The sequence below is a fragment of the Mobula hypostoma genome, chromosome 22 (genome assembly GCF_963921235.1).
Source record: "Mobula hypostoma chromosome 22, sMobHyp1.1, whole genome shotgun sequence".
NCBI lineage: Eukaryota > Metazoa > Chordata > Chondrichthyes > Myliobatiformes > Myliobatidae > Mobula > Mobula hypostoma.
The window spans coordinates 26,188,478-26,214,762 of NC_086118.1; the positions used below are offsets into that span (position 1 = coordinate 26,188,478).

At 41.0% G+C, this 26,285-nt stretch overlaps 1 protein-coding gene across 1 annotated transcript in view; it reads right to left on the bottom strand.

Annotated features, from left to right (window-relative positions):
• Nucleotides 1-279: 279 nt before the first annotated feature.
• The window catches only part of usp43a (ubiquitin specific peptidase 43a), a 484,729-nt gene continuing 458,723 nt past the window's right edge, over nucleotides 280-26,285 (bottom strand). The window contains exons 12-16 of the mRNA XM_063074321.1: nucleotides 23,502-23,621; nucleotides 18,277-18,505; nucleotides 8,895-9,053; nucleotides 3,402-3,560; nucleotides 280-2,066 (exon numbers count right to left, since the gene is read on the bottom strand). Coding sequence (XP_062930391.1) covers nucleotides 805-2,066; nucleotides 3,402-3,560; nucleotides 8,895-9,053; nucleotides 18,277-18,505; nucleotides 23,502-23,621 — 1,929 coding nt within the window. The 3' untranslated portion in view covers nucleotides 280-804. The remainder of the gene's footprint in view (nucleotides 2,067-3,401; nucleotides 3,561-8,894; nucleotides 9,054-18,276; nucleotides 18,506-23,501; nucleotides 23,622-26,285) is intronic.

The following is a 26,285-nucleotide window of genomic DNA, read 5'->3' on the forward strand; positions in this document are numbered from 1 at the left end:
CTGGCTTGGCCAAAACTCTCTCTCCTCATTCCTGATTGGAGACTGCATTTGTAGGAGTCTAGAGTGAAGACCAATCTCATCGTAAAGTTGAAATATCTTGAACAAACTTGCAGAAAAAGAATCGCAACTTAGGCAGAGCATCAGCAGATGGGTTTGTGGATGTCAGTTCAAACATTAACCATGAGCATCATGAAAGTAACCTTGGAAGAATGACTCTTTAAAGTTTGAAGAACTTGGATCATTCCTGAATAAAACAGGCACTTTACAATAAATGTTCAGTACTCTGATAATGTTTAATCGATAGTAAACTTTGTGCCATGTTCCTTTACATAAAGATGGTTTAATACATTATAGATGTTAACAGATGACATTCAGTTTTAGGCAGCAAAAAGACTTCCTCTTCAGTAAATATTGATAGTTTTGTTTATACCTACACCATTCAAATGTATCTACAATACAAACTTTTTTTTTTACAAAAGTATTCTTTTATAACAAATTAGTGAGTAAAATTTGTTAATAAGCTTGCTGTAGATTTTGAATATTATCTGAGTTTCAGCTACATTAAAATCTTATTGCATTCTGATTAAAATAAGCCAATTATATTAAAGGGAAACATCTGAGCTCATATCACAGAAAGTTAACAAATCTATATAATCTTACATTTGTCTTTAGATAGGTGTAAAATTTCAAACATTACTTACAAATATTGGATATTAATTGAAGAATGTAAAACAAGGAACAGAAAAATAGTGCAGCTAATTATAAAACTACAATCACTTCATATGTTCATTCAATCCACAGTTGTTAAAAACTTGATTCAGGCACAGGTTTTTTCCTTCCGAGTGAAGAAGTACTGTATCTCATCCTCTGCATTGTACCATACTTTTCCATATGCAGGTTTCTAGCTTGGTGAGAAATTGGTCCATTCTTCTGAAGTGATGTTGATCTCTTCAAGATCAAGTCATCTTTGACCACTATATTGGATGAGCTCTGTGATCGTCGAATTTCTTGTCCTGAAATACCAAGTCTGCCATTGTTTAATCCTTCTCTATATTTTGCAGTGTTTTTGGCTCCATTTACATCTAATTTTGCCCTGCACTCATTTATAGAGTCTGCCCTCTGCTTACCACTCAATGCTCCATTGGAGAGAGATATTCTAGATGATCCACTGATATTTTCAACAGTCCGACATTTGTCAAATTCACTTTGCTTTTTGGAATCCTTCCTCAAAAAGTTTGTTTTCAAAAATGTAAACTTTCGATCATTCAGCTTTGCTTCTTCAGTTTTACTATCCTTCTCTGCTTCTTGAAAGATCAAAGCTGAAATTGGTTCAACATCCGTGCTCCTCAAGGAGGGAGATTTTTCCAACTTCTCAACACCATGATGTCCTTTTCTTCTCTTCAAAGTGTCACTTAGAGCCAAGCTGCTCACAGAACCAATACTATATCCACTAATACTCTTACTTATTCTGTCATCTCTTGGTTGTAAAGGTTCTTCTGTTTTGACAGGTGGTGTACCTTTATATCCTTCTGATTTATCAACTGTTAGTTTCGATGATTTTCTTTGCAAGGTTCCAGGGCCTCTTTGTTTACTATTTCTCTTCAGTGTACTCGTCTTTTCATCTATGGAATTCTCTTTGCTACAGCTTCTCTGAAGGTTGTTTGAAGAGTCGGAGGTTCGCTCAATGGGCGCATTTCCATCCCTGTTTCCAGCAGTATTTATGCAGTAATCTACACTCAATCCCATTCCTGTCTGCTTTGTACTGTCAACATAGCTATCTGAATTAAGCTGTGTTGGCTTGTCTGTGGTTGGCAAAGAGTCAAGGTCAGTAGAACCTGTCATTATTGGGACAATGGACTCTTTTGTGCACCTGGGTCTACGGCCGGATTCCAAATACTCAACCAGGGCACCAGGCATTGACTTTGGTCTGTCCTTGGATCCCAGTGACCAACGTAGAGTTGTGTTTTTAAGAATTGCATTTTTAGGTGCAGCAGCAGAAGATGATCCTTTCATACTAATGCTCCTTCCTTGAATGCCACGTACAAAAGGACGTAGTTCAAATCCTCCTAGGAAGATCAGAAGACTGTCAGTAAAAGTGTTTTCCAAACAACTTAAATAACTTACTTTCTCTAGTTAATATTTTCAAAAGCTGGCACACTAGAGAATATTATTTTTACTAGTAACAAATTTACAAAATTGCAAAAATGACATTTATATGAAGAAAAGAAAACTACAAGATGGAAGAGGGTCAAGAGTTTGTACTTGAATATTTTCTTCTTCAGCTGTTTTTGGGATTGAAGATGAACTGATTCCTGCAAACTTGATGGGTTCTGAGGTGCTAATAAGACCATTGTGGGAATAGCCGATTCTTCCAGATAGTTCAGGTGGATTTTATGGGGCAGGCAGTTTAGTAGTTTTGACAAGAGAAGGTGTGCCTCCCAACCTGTTCCCTAAATTGACCATTTCTAGCTCAATGTGCCCAGTCAGTTCAGAAAAGGTGATGTCAAAGCCGCTGAGTTACTGATCTACAACAGCAGAGTGGCATTCAGATCTGCTGCACATGCGAGTGACAAAGAGAATCCTTACAATTCATATCCTGAACTTCATGTTGTGGACTAGAAGATGGCTGTGTGTTTTTTACTTTAAATTTCCCACTACCATTCCCCATTCCCACACTGATCTGTCTGGCCTCAGCCTCCTCCACTAACAGGGTGAAGCCAAATGCAAACTAACAAAGTAGCACCTCATACTCCACTTGGGTTGTCTACAATGCCATGGAATGAATGCTAAATTCCCAAATTTCAGGTAATGTGCTACCCTCTATCTCTTTCTGTCTCCTTCTGAACTATCCAGGTCCTCTCATATACCCCTTTCTTTCCAAATGACCCCTATAACCCAGTATCCTTCTATTTCCTCACCTACTCCGTCTACTCATTGCAAACTTCTATCCTCCTCCCCCTCTCCCACTGTTCTCAACTTCCCACCATCCCTGTTCTTACCAGATTCCGTCATCTTAAACCCTTTGATCATCTCCCAGCCTCTATTGGTCTCTCCACTCTTCCCTCCCCCACCTGACTCAAATGCCAATCAATCTATTCTCCTCTGGATCCATCTACCGCTTGCCAGCTCTTACCCCAGCCTTCCCCCTCACCTCTTCCTACCGACTATCCTCCCTTCACTCTTTTAGTCTAGATGAAGGGTCTCAGCCAGAATTATCAACTGTCCGTTTCTCTCTTCAGATGCCGCCTGACCAGCTGAGTTCCCCTAGAAATTCATTTTATGTTCCAGATTCCAGCATCTGTATTCCCTTGTGTCCTCAGTCATGGTTAAGCAGTACTGAGGAATTCTCTCCCTGCCCCTAGCAGTAATGACCAGAGGTCCCTACTTTGAATTCATCGTACCATTTTTATCCTTTATCGGATTATCAGGGAAGACAGGAGATTCTGGAGATGAAGGAAGGGATGTGCAATTCGTGGACCCTCGAGATACTAGGCTCCCTCGTTTGCTGTCTCCAGTTAGCCGGTTAAGCCAATGATCGGAGATTGATGAACTTGTGGAACCTGCATGATAAGAAATAATTAAATAAGATCAACGAGATTAAACCATAGCACTTCTATGAAGCATTCTGGGTCTGCTACAACACTGGCCAAATCTGGAAATTACATTTCTCAATCACATTTTGGGATGAAATGAGCAATTAGTTCGTTAGCTTCCCCTTCTTTACAAGTTGATGTTCATAATTTCCTAAATAACTTACCAAATTTAGCTGTGAGTGATGCTGTATTAGGCTGAAGATCCTGGCTATCTTGAGCGTGGAAGTCCTAGTGATGTTATGCCTCCTGTCCAGCTGATGGACAGGTTTATTGCATGGCCAGTGGTGATGGGTTAGTAGGTGTTGGAAATAAGGGCCCATGATCAGGGTTGAAATGAGGAGTGTAAGGGCACAGGTAGTCCAGGCTAAGGAAGTATCACAGAGTCTTATGAGATCTGTAGGATAACGTAACTGGTAGAAATGTCCATAGTTCACAACCGCCGACATTGAGTTGGGGTTTTGCTTTAAGAGGCTGGTCTGATGTGATGATGATATTATGTAAAAGGCTTTTAGCACATTTTCTGTGTAGGTTTTGGAATTCAATAAAATGTGTTAGGGGTTCTGTTAAACATAAAACGCCTCACTTTTTGGAAACCTACATTGTTAAACCCAATGCTCTAGGACGATTCCCGAGTTATTGAGTATGTTGGCCAACACAGTCGCTTTGAAACTGCTGGAGTTTAGGGAGCAAAATGCCATTGCTTGGTTTGTACAAGCACAGGCCCAGCTCGCCCATCGAGAAACCTCCGCTGACAACACCGAATATTTCTACGTGGCAGCGTCGCTCAGCAATTCCAAGGCTGTGAGAGTGGTGAGTCAGCCTGAACACTATAAATACTGATCGCTGAAAACTCACCTTTTACAGACTTTTGGACTAATGGAGTCTGAGCACACCAAACAGTTGCTCTCTTTACCTGGTCTCAGTGATGGTAAGCCTTTGGAGCTAATGGACCACACACTTTCTGTCCTGGCAAATCAACATCCTTGTTTAATTTCGAGGAACTCTTCATGCAACAAATGCCTGATCCAGTTCACGTAGGCCTCACTAATGCACCCATGATGGACTATAGGGAGCTTGCTAAAATGGCTGATAGTCTACACTCAGCTGGGCAGTGGTGCATCATTCCTCCTCCTTTCTCTACCTCAATAAGCCCCGTCAGCAAGGCCTCCAACGAGGGGAAAAATAATGTTGTGGTCGATTGCCTCTCACGGCCGCCATTGAGCCTGTACACATAGGGGTGGCTTATGCCGGCATGGCAGCCAACCAAGTTACCGACCCAGAGGTCCAGGCTTACCCAACAATAGACACGGGCTTGCGCTTGATTGACATTAAGTTCAGGAGGGCTGGGGTTTCTTTCCTGTGTGATGCCTCAACTGCTTGCCATTGTCCCATCGTGCCCGCAAACTGGAGACAGACTGTTTTCGATTCCATACATGGCCTCTCGCATCGGGGCCAGAAGGCCTCACAGAAACTGGTTGGACTAGAGTTTGTTTGGCATGGCCTCAGAAAAGACGTGCATGATTGGACTGCGGTTTGCGTGGAGTGTCATCAGGCAAAAATTAATCATCATGTTCAGAAGGTCCCTGAGCGATGATTTGATCATGTCAATGTGAATTGCTGGTCCTCTTCCCCGTCCGGCGGTTTCACGCACCTCCTTACCATGGTGAACCGTATCACCAGGTGGCCAGAAGTCGTCCCTCTAGCATCGACAACAGCCGCAGATATGGCTTAAGTGTTCATCAGCAGCTGGGCTGCTCGGTTTGGCACACCATCTGTTATTTCCTCTGATCACAGTCCCCAATTCATTTCAGAACTCCGGGCTGCGAGGACCCAGAACCTCGGCGTTAGGGTACATCACTCCACGGCGTATCAACCGCAGTCCAATGGCCCATGCAAGCAGTTTCACCGCTCCTTAAAGGCTGCTCTGAGGGCTTCCCTGACTGTTGTCGGCTCCCATGGGTCGTTCTGGAGCTCAGAGCTGCTCCAAAGAAGGACCTGAGATAGTATATGGGCTGCTGTTACAAGTGCCAGGTGGTTTCATTCCTAATGCTACAACTGCCTTGTTGGCCTCTCAACAGTATTCCAGCCTCCTCAGTAAATACAATTCCTTTTCACCTATTCCTAACTACAAGCATGTCTTACAGCACTCTTGGGTACCTGTTGACCTACATTCTGCCTTGTTTGTTATTGTCCGTCATGATGCACACCAACATTGCCTTGGGCCCCCTTACGATGACCCGTTCCCCGTTTTGTTACGGGGCAAAAAGACTTCTATCATAGACAAGAGGGGTAAACCTAAGTGTATTTTGGTAGGTCGCCTTAAACGGGCCCACCAAGATTAGCAGTGTTCCGCTGCCACACCCCTGCCATCACAACATAACCATGAGCGTATCAATGCACCTTTGGACGAGCCAGCAGCACCTGTAATTCCTCCACCCATGGAACACAGGACCCAAACCAGGCAGCTCATGCGAGCTCCAGACAGGCTCACAATGCCGGTTTTAGTGAATTCTAAGGGGGGGGGGGGCTGTGTAGGTTAACATAACTGGGTGAAATGTACAAAATTCATAACCACCAATATTGAGGTGGGGTTTCGCTTTAAGAGGCTGGTCTGATGTGATGACGTTATTGTGTGAAAAATTTTTTTAGTGCACTTTTGTTGTGTAGGCTTTGGAGTTCAATGAAATGTGTTACAAGTTTCTTTAAACATAAAATGCCTCACTTTATTTTATTTACAGAAACCCACAGACCCAATAGAGATCTTAAGCCACAAGTGGGCCCGCAAAAGAAGCTGAACAAAGGGGCTTATCCCCATCACTTTAACCTCTGGTTGTTCTGCAGATCACTTCTCAGTTATGTAAAATTGATCTGCAAATGTAAAACAGGACCCAATTTTCTTTCTGAAGAAGGCAGCTCTCAGGAATAGGTTGGTGAAGAGCAAATACTTCATTCACTAATTGGCAAAGTTTACACTAACTAAAAACACTTATAAGCAGGAGCTCCATATTTCTGTTATTTTCGTGGCTAAAAATCTAACTTATAAAAGCACTTGGATTTTATTCTGAAATAATTTTTTGTTGATTTGGAAAAATACTTTATTAATGTGTCACAGCAATTACATAGGAAACTACAGATCTGCAAGCAAACTTGAACAGTGACTGAAGGCCTTACTGCTTAACTCCTTATCATTGTGAATGAACCAGACACCCAGCTAAAGCAAGTTGCTCTGAGACTTCTGTCCTACAAATATAAAATGCATATATATTATTGTATCATCATAGTTAACAATGGGTATGGCTAGTTGCTCATTTGTCTCTCAAATGTGAAAAGGCAGCCTCATTAAGGCAAGAGTTGTATTCAAATGTTCCTTAACAGCAGATGTTATCAGTATTAATGATCAACTTTCAGGATGACAGATCAAGTCAACTTTTCAGTGTTCAGCACGAAAAAGTAAAATTGGTGCAAAATTCATCAAGAATTTCCATTTCAAAATCTATTGGTAATTTGTTGTTTCTGTGAAAATATTGTTGATTTATGCAACATAACAACTGTCTGGTGCTTCAGTGATAGCTGCGCTTGCTTTTCAAAATTAAAAGCATGTGGCACAGCACTTGTACATTGATAAAGCCATTTTGTGGGTGCATCTTTCTTCACCAAGGTTGCAAATTATCTCACGTATCTTTTTGCTCATAACAACAACCTGTTGTCCTACATAGCCACATACTTACATCTTGGCGTTAGCTTGTTTACCATTAACCAATTTTGACAGAAGTGTACCTTACTCAATGTGACCAATCTATAACATGAATCAAGACCCAATTCAATCAACCACTTTCCCAGCTCAATGCTATCTCACGTCCTCTTCCTCAGCAGTTCAAGTACTCTAAACCTAGCTCAGTCACTCTGCATGAACCAACACCCAAAATAAATCCTATCTTTAATTTCAGAAGCTTAAGTGTAACATCCTGTGTTCACTTGTCTGCAGAGCCATTGCTTGTCAAAATATTTGTAGCACGTACAAACAATAGTCTATGCCTTTTCTGTGTTGTGTGCTAACTCAACTACATATTCTACTACATGCACAACATTTTTCATATGTTAAAAAATAGAATTCCTTAAAAAGAAACCTTGGTTGGTATATATAACCAAATTTCTCTGAGCGACATTTCAAACCTATTCTCATCTACCAGCACCACATCCATGGCATTGTAACTTGTGACTCTTCAACTACACATCCAACTACTATTTAATTGTGCTGAAGGTTTCTGCTTTGACCATTGGACAGCAAGTTCCAAACCACTATGACACTCTGGGTGAAAACAAAATTCTTCACCTGCCCTCTAATCCTTCTACCAGTTACATCAACTCTTTTTGACCCATCTGCGAAGGGAAATAGATCTTTCTTATTGACTCTGTCTAGATTCTTCATAATTGTATAATCCACAATTGAGTCGCCCCCAGTCTCCTGTGTTCTAACAACTTTATATTATTTGAATTATGCTCATAATTACAATTTTCAATTCTAGAAGTTTTTAGACATTTCCTCTGCAACCTTTCTAGTGTAGTCCAAAGTTGGCATTATGAGGTCATAATTGGAGCTCAAGTCACAGCTCTAGTGAGAGTTCTCCATGTGTACAACACAGATATGCAGGAAAGCCACTGAACGCAAGCAGCGCAAAAACTTGTTTTGTTGTTACCTGCAAAATTTATGAAGAGATTGGGCCTGAAAATGAAATGCCTGACAGATTGAAGCAGGTCTAATGGGTGAGACCAGTTTTGGTGCTCAGTCTTACCTGGGTTGCTACCAGGAAGTCTTCTACCAGGTAAGCTCCCTTTGTCAATGATCAATCCCACCCAGTCTCTGGGTGTCGATGCACTGATTATCCAACCAGCATTATGCCACTAAAAGACATCTCCCCATTCACGACTCACCATTCCCCTCTTCTTTCTGCCCTTCCCCAATTATCTTCCCATTCTGCAAACCTCTTTCTAATGCCACCTTGCCATCTCTCAACAGTGCAGATTTCTCTCTCCAATTTCTTCACCATTAACTTCATTATCTTTCTTTCTGGCCTCCTAATTCTGATCCTTTCTCCCAATCATCATTAACACACCCTCCTTCTCCTGCTCCTCTCTACTCACCCTGTGCTTGAATTCATTCCTTTCATGATCAATTTGTAGGTTATCAGGAAACCAATTTGGTCAACTGCTTGCGTATTTTGTAGACACTTCCAAGCACATTAGACTGAAAAGAGTGGCCCGTTGAATACCATGTCATGATTGTAACAAACCTCCACGCACCTGTTACAGAGCTGTTGGCTGACCAGGGTGGAATGGTGTTCCTTTTTTGGTAAAAGAGTATGTAGGCACTACGTGTGCAGATCTCTTCTTCTGGAATCAATTCTACATTACTGTCATCATAACCATACCACTGCCCGTCCACAGAGTTTCTGCAGAATGCTGGTAAACACAGAGTGAAATCAATAAATCAGAAGCAAATAGCTGTTCCAATGCATTTCTTTCCAATTGCACAATAGGCTCATTCAGTAGTTAAAATCTCTTAAGATATTTATTTTGCAATTATAATATATGTACACAGTTAATGAAGCAGCGCAAACATTTGGACCTTCCATCTTATCCCACATATAGCTTTCTATCACTTGGTAAGCTCAAGGAATCGGCAGGAAGCTGAAGGCCATTTGTTAAGTGAGTCTCGGACCAGAGGGCACAGCCTCTGAAGACAAGGATGTCCGTTTAGAACAGAGATGAGAAGGAATCTCTTTAGCAAGAGGCTGGTGAAATTGTGAAATTCATTGCCACTGACAGACGTGGAGGCCAAGCCACTTGGTATGATTAAAAGTGGAGGTTGATAGGTTCATGATTAATAAGGGTGTCAAAGCTTTCAGGGAGAAGGCAGGAGGATGGGATTGACAGCGATAATAAATCAGGCATTGGAGCAGACTCTATTTCTGTTCCAACGTCCTATGGTCTTACTGGCCTTCTCATGAAAGTCAATGTTGATATTTTGTGATTTTTAAAACTTTAAACGTTGATGTTTTTGAGCTTTCTCACCCCACCCTGCCCTGACCTACCAGTTCTCAGAACGTTTTGCAAGTTTAGTCTTTTTGATGGGTACAGTGCAAATGAAAAATGTTTTTTTCTTTAGAGTAGCTAAGTTGGAGATTAAACTCATTTCATTTTCTCCTTTGACAGGAATAGTGTGTGCTTGAAAAGATTTATGAATGAGAGAAAAATTAATCAAACTTTAAAAATTTAACTTTATACGCCTGTTACCCTTTTGACTTTAGCTTGCACCTCTCTATGGGCATGGATTGTTAACATACCACCAAAGCTGTCCCATGGTGCCAACCAAAAAGAGTCACATAACTTATACACAGGTTTATCACTCAACATCACCGTTACTCTTCCAAAAATGTTGCACCTTAGGGACAAGATATCCTCTTGATTCTGCAGTCACTACACAGAGCAGGCCATAAGAGTGTGTTTTGAAGTTTCAAAATAGATAAGGTGTGCGCTAGCCGACTGAATCAGTCCATATGACATCAATCTTTATTTGTTGATAAGACCATTTCCTCCAAATTTGAAGGTCATTGATGCAACTTTAATTTCAGTAATAATCTAAGTGACTGAGCAGATACTGTGTTTGAAATAAGGTGGTAAGCAAGACCCCATTTCATCTGTTATGGACATGGGGATATGTAGGGAAGTGTAGGGGATTGCCCCGGTGTCACACCATGAATGTATCATTCAGTCGATGCTATCGTTGTTCTTTCTTTCTGTAAATTGGACGGTGTACTTCACCAAAATACCATATGACGTACACAATTAACTGATTACAAATCACCTTGGGAAATGCTTATGTTGAGAAAGACATAATAATAGATAACAAATATAGATGGATTCACAAGAGTCTACAATTACAATCCTGCAAGCTGAGACGTTGAAAATCCTTTTGCCGCACAGATGTTGCTTGGCCTACTAAATTCATTCAGTGGATTGTTTGTTACGAGTAACTACAGATGATTGGAATCTTGTTATTCATATTCTACAAAGGCACAATGTATAAATATTTCCAACATTCAACTCATGAATTTGCATTCTAACAGTTACAAAGCACAATAAAGGTCATTAACAAGAATGGATGCAAGCTGGTTTTCATAATACACAAAATCAATCTGTTGCATCTCAGAAACGGATCTTTCTGTCCCTGATGTTCAAATTTAAGCCAAACACTTTCCCAGACAACAATGACAGTCTCAGTCTACCAGAAACATTTTAAACTGTTTTTCAAATGATCAGAAGGTCTGTGAAATCAGATAAAGCCACCACTTGAATCAATGGTGCGACTAATAGCGCTGACATGTTAGCGTTAGATTCTGTTGTCCAGATACCACTGGTTGTGCGATTGCTGTTCATTTCTGTCAGGTTAGCAATCTGACAGAGAGTCAGTGAAAGATAGCAGAGGGGTAGACCTGCATTGATATATACTCAGTGGCCACATTATTAGGTACACCTTTACACCTGCTTATTAATGCAAATATCTAATCAGCCACTCAATGCATAAAAGCTTGCACACATGGTCAAGAGATTCCATTGCTGTGATCTTGATCATGGAATTATCGTTGGTGCCAGATGGGGTGGTTTGAGGAACTGCTGATCTCCTGGGATTTTCATGCACAACAGTCTCTAGTTTACAGAGAATGGTGAGAAAAACAAAAAAAAAATCAAGTGAGTGCCAGTTAGGGGGAGGAGCTTAGGAGGGTTAATGGTGCCTAACGGCGACTCCTTTGCTTGCATCATCGGAAACAGCTCTATTTCCATCATTAATGTTTTTCCCTTTCAAGGTCCTTTTGAAGACAGCAACCTGGAGTTACATGCTGACTATGGTTCTTTGCAGGAATGGGACCCGCTCTCGGGGTTTCACGACTGGCTGTTATTTGGCACGCCAAGGGCTTGGCCTAAGAGCTTCGCTCGCCTTTGGAAGACTGAGATTTTGTGGCTCTGGAGATGGGGTGGTCAGAGGTCCGTGCCTCTGCAGAAGATCAGTGTGTCATTGGAGATGGAAGATCTCTGGCTGTGTGCCCAGAGACCCAAGATCTTTGGGCACAGAGCTCAGAAAAAACGACGCAATGGACCTTTAACATTGTAAACCAGCTGGTTGTTTGTATTGTCTCCCCTCTCGCTGTGAAATGGAGACACCTCTTTCTCCCTTGTTAGGGAGAGACAGAGCCTGTGGTATGTTGAATACCGGGTGAACAAATAGTCTTTGGGGTAACTGCAAGTCTGTGGCTTTGCTGTTGTTTTGCTCACGCTTGAGTACTTGGTGGTGGGTGCCGATGCTTTTTTTTGCCGGTGGGGGAAGGGGTATTGTTGCTTGCTCCTGCTTACAAGTGGGAGGGAGGGAAGCTGGGGGGGGGGTACTTTGGAGTTCTAACATTTCATTGTCATTCATTCTTTGGGGGCACTCTTCTGTTTTCATGGATGGTTGCGAAGAAAAATCATTTCAGTATGTATATTTGTACACATTTCTCTGACATTAAATATACCTTTGAAACCTTTGAGTTTTGTGGGGAAAAACGCCTTGTTAATGAGAGAGGTCAGAGGAGAATGGCCAGATTAGTTTAAACTAACAGAAAAGTGACAGTAACTCAAATAACTACACATTACAATGGTGCAACACACACAAAATGCTGGAGGAACTCAGCAGACTGCATTACAACAGTGGTTTGCAGAGGAGCATCTCTTAAAGCACAACACACCAAACCTTAAAGTGGATGGCTGCAGCAGCAGGAGACGACACTGGGCTCCACTCCTATACCTAATAAAGTGGCTACAGAGTGCAAATGTTTTCAGATTGTCGTTGGTGGTCTGTCATTATAAATGAAGTGGAAGAACCAGGGTAAAGCCTCATGGTTTCTCAGTGTCATTGCTATGGATATTTTGACTATAATTCAAAATATAAAACTGGAGTTAAAGGTAAACCATCCAGTAAACAATCGAGAAGTGAGGAAGGAGAAGGTACTGATCAGCTGATTTAAAGGCTACTGCAAGGAGGAATGAGAAAGTTACACTTTTATTACCGTGGAAATAACATGCTGAACTTAGTGTGCATCACCTTTGTCTTCATTTATGTACAAGTTGTAAAGCCGTACATCTGTCTTTAACCACATTTACCGACTGATGGTTCCTCCCTCTCCGTGTAGCAGGATGCAAAATAAAATTTGCTTTAGAATTTGTGAAAGATGTGCAAGTTCATTTTCATAATTTGTTATGCAGAGAAAGAAAGACGCACAGGGGTGTGGTTTGTTGGGTGTAGATATGATCGGGAAATAGTCGATAACAGACTCCTCCACATGCAATCTGATAAGATGACTTCCTGTTGTTATTACAACTCTGGTAATAGCACAGCATAAAAAGCCAAGTTTTGGTACTTGATGAAATGCTTAAGGAGCTATTTGGTTGTACGTTTCTACTTGCTTTTAAGGCAGACTACAGTTTTATAATCACTCTTATATAAAATAGTGGTGAAGCAGTAGATTGTCCTGCAATGATATAGTTGCTCTAGTCCATGGTATTTATTGTGGAATCAATCACATTGTAGCTGTATAATATAGAGATCTGGTCAGAAGGCAGCATCCATCATGAAGGACTCCCCACCACCCAGGACATGCCCTCTTCTCATTATTACCATCGGGCAAGAGGTACAGGAGCCTGAAGGCACACACTTAGTGATTCAGGAACAGCTTCTTCCCCTCTTCTCCTCTGGATTTCTAAACAGACATTGAACCCAGGAACACAATCTGACTATTTGTTTTCTGTTTTTTCTTGCACTGCTGATTTTAACTTAACTATTTAATAGACATATATATATATATACTTCCTGTAATTCAGTTTTTCTTCTCCATATTTACTTATCATGTATTTCATTGTACTGCTGCCGTAAAGTTAACAAATTTCACGACCTATGCCGGTGATACTAAACCTGATTCCGATTCGGATCCTGAAACACAGGTCACTCCTAGGTTCTGGCAGGGTTCAGTTCCTGTGGACTACTCGTGAACTGAAAAGTCTGCAAGTTGGACATGTGGCTGTTGGACTGAGTTCACACTCAACAGAAGAAGCCCGGTAGCAACAGGGAAATCCATCCTACTGGAATGTCCCAGCTGAACAGCATTCGTAAGCTGGGAGGACCTGTAACACTAGTCCCCAAAAATTGTCTTTGTAATGGAGTATCAGAAACATGACATACAATGACTCTATTCAACCCCTTAAGTCTTAACCCTATAGTGACTCTCTTTCTTGATACAGGTACCTTTTCTTTGAAGGGTTTATAATGTGCTGTGATATGACCAGCATACCAATGTTGGATACAGTATCTGAGCCTATCACATCTCATGTTGACTGGGATTCTCTCAGTAAGAGACAATATTTCATCACCAGACAACAATACACTCAGAGAATAAAGAACCATGTCAAATAAACTGATGTTTCACACCAGTGGTCAAGTTCCTTGTCAATATTCAGCAACTTTGGTTCAATATTTCAATTTACATTCACTACTGCCCGATTCTGCTGTGCTTAGCTGCTGTATAATTTAACAAAGCTGATAACTATTCAAGTTAAGACAGCTGTGTCTAGAAACTGGGCTTTCGTTGTATTTAGGGTCCCCCAGTTGGGGTTCCGAACCAACAATCTAGGAGCACAAGTGCACTTCCCACCTGGGGCATCTGGGGAACTCAAGCAGAACTTAATTTAAATTAGCCTGAGTAAAATTAATACTAAAACTGCTATGCTGATGTAAAACCTACCCAATTCATTAATATATTCCCAGGAAGGAACCCTGTGTTCCTTACCCAGTGCGGCCTAAATGCAACTCCAGACTCTCCAATATGGTTAATTCTTTGATGCCTCTTCTTTTCCGTGGAACTTTACGGTTAGATAATAAATTCTGCCATGACCATCTGTGCCCACATCCTGTGAACGCTCTGACGCTCTGAATGGGTAATATGTGCAGCATATTAATGGGTAATATGTGACTGATGGTGCAGTGATGCAAGTAAACCTAGAAACATTTGGAATCATGACACATTCCCAAAACAAAAAAAGATGCTTTATTTCATGTGCAGGGTACTGAGGAAGAGTGCAATATGGTTGAATTTCTAGACCACCATCTTGTGTACAGAAATGGTACGATCAGATTTAGAGAAAGGGCCAGAGTTTTATTTTGGTTGTTTAAATTTGTCAGTTTGTGATGCTGGCCATCTCACCTCTCCAACTTTAGTCTGGATTCAGGGTTTCAACCCGAAACGTTAACATCTTCTTTCCTCCCACTAATGCTGCTTGACTGCTGAATTCCTCCAGCAGATTGCTTGCTGCTCCAGATTCTCTTGTGTCCTGGCCTGTGCTCTACTTCCAATGTTTGCCTTCTCAGGAGGCCGGTGGGACACAATCTGCAAATGAGTCTCCCAAATAGAGGTAGCTCTTCCCACCCTCTATCAGTGCTACCAATCCTCCCATCCCTCAATCCTGTCAATGTCAGATCAGATTCCAAACCCCCCCACCCCTTCAATCTTTTTGCAGTTTTGTAGGTGCCCTGCAAATCCTGTCTGACAGTGCTGACAAAACTTTTAATACTGCACTGGCTTCTCTCCAGTCTCAAATGACGTTGAGGTATCTTTTCTCAGTTCCTGAAATCTCTCTAGAGATTCCCATAAGCTGTCCCAAAGTCTTGCATCAGGCACTGCTGCCCACTTCTTCCTCCAGACAGTTGAATCTGCTTCACAAGCTCCTCAGATCTAGAGCTGTCTGTAAAGCTGAAAAAAATCAGTGCTGCTACTAATCCCACTTGGCATATTATGTCAGTTCCTATCAAACTCCTGACTGATCTTGAAGCGTATCTTTGCAGAGTGGCTGGCATTTAATTAACTGCCTGCCATCCTGCTGTCCCAGGAACCATGGTCTGTAAAATGAAGATGTATTTATCATTGCATGAAAGAGCTAAATGAAGTCCAAACTGTGTCTTGAGGATGTAATGCTAGTTAATTAATCAATTGACAGCTGCAAAGCTGCATGTGACCAAATACGGAAATGGACTTCTGTAAACAGAACCACAATTAATTGTTAATATAGGACTGTAATTACTGAGGAGTACAATGGCCACTTTTACACACATTACAACACAATCAATTAAAGGTACTGCAAGCAGCAATAACCTCAAGTATTATTAGTGTCATGATTTTGTTAAAATAACAGTGACAATTCAAGAAATTAAAAGTTATACTGTAAGTGGAAAGAACTTCCAAGAACATTGTGGAGATCTAGAAAAGAAATTGTGGAGTCCTGGCTGAAATACATGCATATATAATAATACATCATTAGTGACAGATGCAGTGCAGGAAGACTGGAGGGTGGCTAATGTTGAATCTTTATTTATGAAGGGCTGCAAAGAAAAACTGGGCAATACAGACCATTAGGCCTAATATTTAGCCCAGTAGGTGAGTAGAAGAGGAGATTCTGAGGGATAAGAAACACAAGCATTTGGAAAGATATGGGTTGATTAGGGACAGTTAGCATGGCTCTGTGGGTGGGAGATCATTGCTGAAGAATTGTGGTTGAGTTTTTGATTAAGTAACCAAGATGATCGATTATGGCAGGGCAGTAGATGGAGTATATGCAAACTTCAGTAAGGCCTTTGATAAGGTGGAAAGTTAGAGTTCAAGGCATCCAAGGAAAGCTAGCTAGTTGGACACAGAATTGGCTTGAAGGTATGAAGCAGAGGGAGATGGTAGAAGGTTGATTTGGACAGGAGACCTGTGACTAGTGGTGTTCCCCAAGGCCAATGTAAGAGCCACAAAGCCCCGTGCCCCCCCCCATGCACGAGCAGCATCAACCCTTGCCCCACTTATTCTAGCGTAGTTGGTAAGTTTGCTGATGAAACTAAAATAAAGTGGTTTCATCAACAGTGAAGAAGCGTATTTGGAATTACAGAGGAATCTTGATCTGCTGGGTAAGTAGGCTAAGGAATAATAATTGCGAGGTGTTACATTTTCGGAAGGTAAATGAGAAAAGGGCTTTCACAATGAATGGTATGGCCCTGTAGAGTACTGAACAGTGGGACCAAGGAGTAGAAGTACATGATTTCCTGAAACTGGCACCACAGTTAGACAGGATGGGGAGAGCAGCTTTTGGCATACTGGCCTTCGTCATTCAGGGCATTGAGTATAAAGGTTGGGAGGTTATGCTGCAGTTGTGCAAGACGTTGGTGAGGCTGCATTTAGAACCCTGCGTTCAGTTTTGGTCATCCTGCTCCAGGAAGTATGCCATAAGCTGGAAAGAGTGCCGAGGAGCTTAATGAAGATGCCAAGACCTGAAGGACTGAACTATAGAGAGAGGTTGAGCAATGATAAAATTGGCTTTCTTTCACTGGAGCACAGGAGAATGAGGGGTGATCTGATAGAGGTGTATAAAAATAAAAGAGGCAAGGATAAGATGAATGTGCACAGTCTTTTTCCCTAGTTTTAGGGAATCAGGAATTAGAGGGCGTAAGTTAAAGTCAGAGAGAAGAAATTTAATAAGAAGTTCAGGGGCAATGTTTTCACACAGAGATTGACCTGTATATGGAATGAACTGCCAGAGGAAGTAGTTCAGGCAGATACATTAACAGAATTTAAAAGGTATTTGAACAAGTACATGGATAAGAAAGGTTTACAGGGATGTGGCCCAAATGGAATTGGTTTAATAGGAATCTTGGTCGGCATGGGCCACTTGAGTCGAAGGGCTAGTTTCTGTGCTGTATGACTCTGTGATTCTGTGAAGGGATATATTTTTAAGAAGTTAGCTCTTAGACTTGAAGGTCAATTGTGAACTGTGAGAAGTCAAGGGATTAAATGTGATAGCCAAAATGGATCAAATTGGTGCTTGAAGGAAGTGCATGCTCTAAATAAAAGCCCTAAATGAAACGTGAGCAAACAGCTTGCTACTGAAGTTGCTCACGGAAGATCGTGTTCTGCTAATTCTAAGAAAACCAGTGCCTATGCACAAAAGAACACTTGTTGGTTAAACTGAAACCTTGCCAAAAGCCACAAAGTATTTCTAAGCAAATACGAGTCCAGGTTAATTATTTCTTAATAGTTGTTTGGTGCTGCAGATATAGGGGATCAGAAGTCCTCATTCATGTCAGGATCTGGCATTGATCTGCTTTGAAGCTGTGCAACTAACCAGCTCTCTTGGTTGCACTTATTAAAAATACTTGTTAAGGTGGCTGTATTTAGCCTTCAACAGAAGTTAATACATTAGATGATCCTCTGTATAAACACAGGAGTAAGCCAGCCCCTTTTAAGGCCACAAAAGCTGAAGGCTAACGAAAAAGAATCAGGCCAGTTAAATTTGATTTGCTGAGGAAGATTAAAACTTGAAGTATACTTGTTTGTTTTGGGCACATTTCAATCTACACATAATCTTAAGGCTGAGCAAACATAAACGGTTGGAGGGACTCAGCAGGTCAAGCAACATCTGTGGAGGCAAAAGAATGGTTTCAGGACAAGACCCTGCATTATTTTTAATGATCTTAAGGCTGTCCTGTTGTGTGACATTTGCATAAGTTAATGTAACAATCTTGATCAAGGATATGTTGCGCCAAAGTGCCAGAATAACGAGACCCTACCTGTATAGTGACCTCCTTGCATGCTCCCATGGTGGTTGCACACAGCATACAAGTCATACACAAAGCTTTCGTCTTTACTCCCAGAGGGAGTACGTGGGCGTCGCCATGGTGACCAATGGGTTAAGAAGTTTTTAGTGCTCTGATTTCTCTTCACTACATGTGGTGCCATGTCAATGCCAATGAGTGGAAATTTCACTAGGGTGGACAACTTGGTTCTTCTCTCTCCCACCTGAAAAATGGAAACATAATACCATATATTAAACTTGTATGTCTGTCTGATATTTTAATAAAGAAAAACTTTGAAAAAAATTTTGTCAGCATCATTATGAACAAATTATTGTCATAATCCTTTCAGTTCCCACAATTCATGGGGAGAGAATAAAAATGTCTTCTTCTCCCTCATGTCCCAGTTAGTTACATGAAAATACTGATGCAAAAACAAATTATAACTGTATTTTGACAACTTTGTATTATTTGAAAGATTATTAAACCCACAATCTTTTTTTTGTATTTAATATGTTTATTAGTTTCTAGAATGAAGGAAAACAAACGCAGTAAAGAAGAAATTTGTACAGTGCAAAACAAAGGTATCTAATGTACAGTTCATAACAGTTTAAAAAAAAGCACCCATGGTAGAATCATATATAGTTAGTTACCACCCCACCCTCCCATTACCCAACTCCAAGCCAACCTTACAATATATAGAAAAGTTAATCAGAACTTTTATCTCCACAGAGCTGTATTTATAAAAAGAAGGTATGTTGCCTACTAGCTAGGCTATAGTATGTTTACACATCAAAAACAGTAAATCTTAACCAAAAGAAGCTGGAAGTAAGGGATTTATATGCAGAAGAAATGAAAAGGGATGGACCTTTAACCTAAGAAGGAATTATGAAAATATTCAAGAAAAGGTCCCCACACCCTTTGGAACTTTATGTCCGAATTAAGAAGTGAATAATGGATCTTTTCAAGGTCTAAGAAGGACATAATGTCTCTGAGCCATTGAGCATGAGTGGGTGGGGCAGCATCTCTCCACCGAAGAAGGACTGCGCATCTGGCTAAAAGAGAGGCAAAGGACAGTGTACGACGTTTAGTCGGACTCAGGTGTGTGTCAACCTCTCCTGAGGTGCCAAAAAGAGCAATCAGAGGATTAGGTTCCAAATGGTAATGAAGTATATGGGATAAAGTTAGAAAGACATCTCTCCAGTACTTCTCCAAGCCAGGGCAAGTCCAATACATATGAATAAGGGAAGCCTCACCCCCTTTACACTTGTCGCAACAGGGACTAATATCTGGATAGAACCGCGATAATTTAGTTTTAGACATATGAGCCCTGTGTATGACATTAAACTATAACAGGCAGTGGCGAGCACATAAAGAAGTTGAATTAACTGACTTGAGAATTGAATCCCATACATCATTGGACAAAGGAAAATTTAAATCTTGCTCCCAGGCAGTTTTAATTTTGTCAAGGGGAGCTCACCTCAAAGTCGCTAACTTATCTCGAATAGTAGATATTAAATCTTTACACAATGGATTCATATGAAGAAACAAGTCAACATCATTTTTATCTGATACCTTAGGGAAGTTTGATAATAAAGGGTTGATAAAATGTCTAATTTGGAGATATCTAAAGAAGTGAGTGTTCGGTACGTTGAACTTTACAGACAGTTGTTCAAAAGAAGCAAAGCAATTGTCTATGAAAAGATCTTCAAAACATCTGATGCCCTGTCTGTGCCAGACTTGAAATGTTAAATCATGCATAGAAGGCTGAAAGAGATGATTATGTAAGATAGGACTAGAGAGAGAGAAACCGTGAAGACCATTATACTTTCTAAACTGAGCCCAAATTCTCAGAGTGTGCCTGATAGCAGGATTATCAATTGGTTTAGGAGGACGGCAAGGAAGTGCGGATCCAAGGAAATGGAGAAAATCTTATTAAAATTCAACTCCATTGCCACCCATTTGGGCAGTCAGACTGATTATGAAAGTAAGACCAAAAGGTAAGACAACGTATGTTGGCTGCCCAGTAATATAAGTGGAAATTGGGCAAGGTTATACCCCCTACACTTTTAGGATTTTGAAGGTGAGCTTTATTTAGTCAATGGAATAATTGAGTCTAACAAGTCGAAGAAAGCTTTAGAAATAAAAGTTGGTAAAGATTGAAATAAGTATAAAAATTTAGGAAGGATATACACTTTAATGACATTAATTTGACCCATTAGGGACATGGACAGGGGTGACCACTGTAGTAAACTCTGTACTGTGATTTAAGAGATCAGTAAAAGTTTCTCCAAAAAGACGCTTATAATTCTTTGTTACTGTAATGCCAAGGCAAGTAAATTGATTATTCACTACTTTAAAAGGGAGTTTGTGAAACTCTAATATTTGTGTTTCTCTGTTTATTGGAAAGAGTTCACTCTTATGTAAATTAAGTTTGTCACCGGAAAACTGGCTAAATTTGTTAAGGAGTGAAAACATTGGGGGTAAGGAGGTAGTTGGATTTGATATAAAAAGTAAAAGATCATCAGCATAAAGAGAGACTTTGTGCTCAACACCCACCCCCCAAATCCCCATCAGATCAGCACATAGCCCTCTATTTTTCTAAGCTCCGTGTACCTATCCAGGAGTCTCTTAAAAGACCCTATCGTATCTGCCTCCACCACCGTTGCCAGTAGCCCATTCCACGCATTCAGCACGTACAGCATGCAAACAGGCTATCTGCCCATCCATGTTAATTCCACTTCTCAACGCTTGCCCATGGTCTTCTAAACTTAAAACGATTCATATTATCATGTAAGTAATTCTTAGGTGCTGCCAGCAATTCTGCTGCCACCACACTTCCAAGTAGTGCATTCCCAGTACTCACCAATCTATGGATAAAAATGACCCTAATCAGATCCCCTCTAAGGCTCTTACACTTAACTCTACACCTATATTCTTTAGTTTTACCTACCTTTGACAAGGGGCCAATTTTCCCCACAATCTATCCCATCTATGCCCCTCATAACTATACACCTCAACCATAACCCTCTTAACCTCTTCCACTCCAGACAAACAGACCTAGCCTGTCCCACAGTCATCTGATAGACAGTGAAGGTTTAAAAATCTCAGTCAGAGTTCTAACAATTTCTTCCTTTGCCACCCATAGCAGCCTAGGAGAAATTTTAGCTGACCCTGGGAATTTATCTACCTGTAAACCCAAATAAATGGAGTGCTTCTGTTTTATTTATGGAGACCTGAATAGAATTTCATTTTCTTCTTTGCTGTACACCATCTACAACGTCCCTTTCCTTTGTGAATCCTGATGAAAAATATTCATTTAGGGCCTCACCTATACCTTTTGATTCCATGCATAGATTGCCCCCATTGTCTTTAGTGGGGCTGATATTTTGCCTAATAACTCTTTTCCCTTAATAAAATTATAAAACATAATAAAATTTACTTTAATCCTGTCTGCCAGTGATAATTCATCATACCGCTATGCCTTCCTTATTTTCTTTTTAATTGCCTCCCAATACTTTCTGTAGCTTAGCAGACCTTCCCCTTCTTTAGTTCTCTATACCAGCCATACGCTACCTAACCTTCAATATTCCTCAACATCCAGAATTCCCTGTACCTGCTTCCTCTGGCTTTCACCTCGGAGGAATATGCTGGCCTTGAACTCTTGAATGATTCTCACAGTGTAGAGGAAGACATACCTGCAAGGCTCTCAGTCTTGGGCATATTAACTCCAACCTTATTTTAATGGCATAGGACTTCCCCTCCCTAATTTGTCACCTTTATCACTGGTCTACCCCTACCTTTCCACACTCACTTTGAAATATATGAAGTTATGGTCACTATTTCCAAAATGCTCCCCCACTCACACTGTCTCCACTCGACCAGTTATGTTTCCCACTGTCCAAGAATGCTCCTTCCTTTGTTGGTTTATCTCTTTACTGTAACAAGGAGCTCGCCAGCATACATCTCAAAAACCCAACCTATTCGAGCTGTTTATGCTAAAATAATCCCAGTTAGCATCCAGGCATTTGAAATCTCCTTGGACAATAACTCTCCTTTTTATTACATTGCTCTGCTATTTGCCTACAATTCTGCTCCTCTATCTTGTGTTCACTGTTATGAGGTCCGTAATACAACCCTAGAAAAGTGACAACCACCTCCTTGTTGAGCATTTCTGAATTTTGCCAGATGCAAATGTGAGTCAGAGATAGCTGCTGTAATTGTTTAAATGATTCTTGAAGACATGTCCTGTACAATCTCTTAAACAGATGTGCAAATTACAGTACCCACGGAGTGTTCAAAATAATGACATAAACTGTTTTAATGTCACATTATGAGATAATAGGCTGGACTAATCTTTCCACTGAGAACAACCAGCTCCCTACACTCCATGTTCAACACAACCTGGACGCCTGCTCGTGGTCAAACATAGAAATCCGAGATGAGAAGAATCAGATAATATTGTTCTGATCTCTTGTTCCACTGCTCAAGTGTCCACCAATCCCAGTGGTAGGGCATTAGAGCAGAGGTGCTGGATGGATTCAGCAAGAGGATCCTCAGCATCACACCAAAGTTGTCTGGTGCAGGAGCAGCAACACCATTTTGAATATGGTCATTGCTCTTCCGACGAAAGATGTGAAGGTAAAAATTTTACTTGCTTCAGTACTAAACTGTTTTTTTAAATATATTTTTCAACTAATAGTAATTTATTTAAATCTACTCCAAAAGTCAATAAATGTCTTGAGGGAAAAATGGCCATCAAGATTTTCTGGGAAATGAGCTTCAGGGTCTTACATTCAGAGGATGCTCTGTATCTGAATGGATGGGAACTGCATGCAGTGAGACGGGCTGTAGGTTGTACACAGGTCACATGTGTGTTGGATTGTGATGCAATTTTAATAAAAAGACATTAACTTGTTTACACTAATTTTAGAAGTAGAATTTAATAGCAAGACTGAAATACATCATTATTAAGCACACAATCAACTCAAATGCGGGACAAATTTAAGTTTATGCATTCTCATTCACAAAGAGCAATGCTACACATTTTGGTGGCCCAAGTCATTGAAAAATACAGAACGAAACAAATTTCTTTACAAAATGGTGCACTGCTCGGACAGCCAATAAGAACACACTTAACCATGGCATCCAATGACAGTCAGTGCACATCAAATAATAAATATTAAATAAATAACTACTCCTTTTTTTTTTATCATAAATACCTGGCGAAATCGTTTCAGGTGAATTATAAGAATGTCGGGCAAAGTCCATAGATTAAGCTTAACCATTCCCTGCTGAAGATTTTTGCAGTGGGGGCACCGCCAGGCATCATCTGGAGCCAGCTGTAGAAAAAGAAATGACTCACATTATCATGCTTTTCATCATTGAGAAATAGCTTGTACCAGAAAATAGGATCTAATGTTTAGGGTGTGCATTCTTTGTACCTCAAATGTGGCAACAAGTACTATGCCACAACATGATGCCACATCAGTGATCAACAAACAATAATTCATGAGCAGCAGTTCAGCAGTTGGTAAAGTGCTGTGTGCAGCTGGACTGTTGGAAACTGGGTGCCAATAACTCACAAGCACCAACAGAAGGGTGACCTATTTTCATGAACCTCATGGGGACTGGCATGGTCGAGATCCGACACCAAGCCATTTGCTCAAACCTCCATAGGGAATGGTTGATTTTATGAGGAACAATTCAATGATATGGGAGAAAAGAGTAAACTAAAGACTTTCCTGCAGCCAAACTAAACCCAATTAAGGTCCAGATGCATTGTTAAGAATTTCCTTTGTAGGATGCAAAATTTAGCTTCCATCAATGACTTTTTTAAAGATATACAGTGTGTGATTCTTTTTATTTCCTCCCCACCACTCAATAGTAGTAGTAATATCTGGCTCAGTAGCGTAACTGTTGGTGCAGTTGCATTACAACAGCAGGGATCATCAATCAGCAATCAATTCCCTCCACCGTCATTAAGGAGTCTGTATGTTCTCCGCGACCACATGAATTTCCTCTGTGTGCTGCGGTTTCCTCTACAATTCCACAGACATAAGGGATAGGGTTAGGAATTGTGGGCATGCTATATTGGCACCAGCAGTGTGATGACACTTGCGGCTGCCCCAGCATAACCTCGCTGATTCGATTTGACGCACACAATGCACTTCACTATACGTTTTGATGTAATGTGACAAATGGTGCCCAAAAAGAATGTGATATAAGCTGTCTCAATGACTATCATCCAGTAGCACTTACATCCCCTATGATGAAGTGATTTGAGAGGTTGGTGATGAAAGATATCAACTCCTGCCTGAGGAGGGGCTTGGATCCACTCCAGTTTGCCTACCGTCACAACAGGTAAACAGCAGGTGCCATTTCACTCAACTCTGGAACATCTGGACAGTGAAGATGCATACATCAGGATGTTCTTCATTGACTACAGCTCTGCATTATTAACTAGCTGATTATTAACTTCAGGAGGAAGAAACAAGAGGTCCATGAGTCAATCGTCATTGGGGCTCAGAGATGGAGAGGGTCAGCAACTTTAAATTCCTTGGCGCTATCATTGTAGAGGATCTGCCCTGGGTCCAACACATAAGTGCCACTACGAAGAAAGCACGGCAATGCTTCTATTTTCTTAAGAGGTTTGCAAAGATTCATCATGTCACCTAAAACTTCTACAGATGTGTGGTGGAGAGTGTATCGACAGACTACATCACGCCCTGGCGTGAAATACCAATGCCCTTGAATGGAAAAGCCTACAAAAGATAACGGATACGGCCTAGACCATCACAGATAAAGACCTCCCCACCACTGAGCCCATCTACAGGGAGCAGTGTCACATCCATCATCAGGGAGCCCCGGTATTCAAGCCCTGCTTTCTTCTTGCTGCTGCTATCCAGGAGGAGGTACAGGAGCCTCAGGGCCCACAAAACCAGGTTCAGGAACAGTTATTATCCCTCAGCCAGCACTGAACTGTTTCCACAACCTATGGGTTCACTCTCAAGAACTCCTCACATCGATATTTATTGCTTATTTATTTATTATATTTTTTAATGTTTGTAATTGCAGAGTTTTTTGTCTTTTGGGTGGTTTGCCTGCCTTGTGTGTGAGTTTTCATTGATTCGCTGCTGTTTCTTTGTATCTACTGAGAATACCCACCAGAAAATGAATCTCAGGGTTATATATGGTGATATATATGAACTTGAGTAAGAAACTTACTTTGAACTTTGAAATAAAGCTAATTGGTTATCTTCATTTCTGATGTCACCTTCAGCCCAAAAGCTCTAAAAAAAACCCAGCAGAACTTCTCCCTCACAAAACAAGTCCTATGACTTCAAATACAGTCGCTCAGGTGAACCTAGACTACTTTATGTGTGGAGAATAAGGTCATGGTCACCCTCAGCTTCCTTGCCTCAGGATCACTCTGCCATGTCTAAACAGGCTGCTGCTCAAGCTTGATAAAGGAGATTACTCAAGCTCCATACTGAAGAATAGAATACATTATTTATTTTCTTTTGGAGCTCAAAAGCAGAGGGGGCTTGGAGATTTGCCTGTATGCCAGGCCTTCATACATTGCGCTCATGTTGTAACCTTCCTTACAGATGCCTGCCAAGTAACAACCTGTCAGGGGTGACTAACTCAGTTTCTGGAAGGTCACCGTGGATCCCTGCACCGTTCCTGCTCTGCACCAGCCTGCCTAGTTCCATAGTACAACCTGAGAATTTTCTCTTCCTGAAAACCCCAAGCATCACAACTGATCCCTGCAGGATCCATGCTTTAAGCAGTATCATGCCCTGTAGCTGGAAGAGTGTTGCTTGTCACATAATATGTTCTTTAATGTGCGGCCGTGGAGCTGTGTCTGGCTTCCGGTAAGATGGCGACGCGCTCTGATGCAGCGGCCTCTCTGGGTCCAAACAAAGGTGCAATTGTTCGTCCTTTACAACTTTTTTTTACATTCGCAAGACACTGCTGGATATTAAGAACAGTGAGTATGGCAG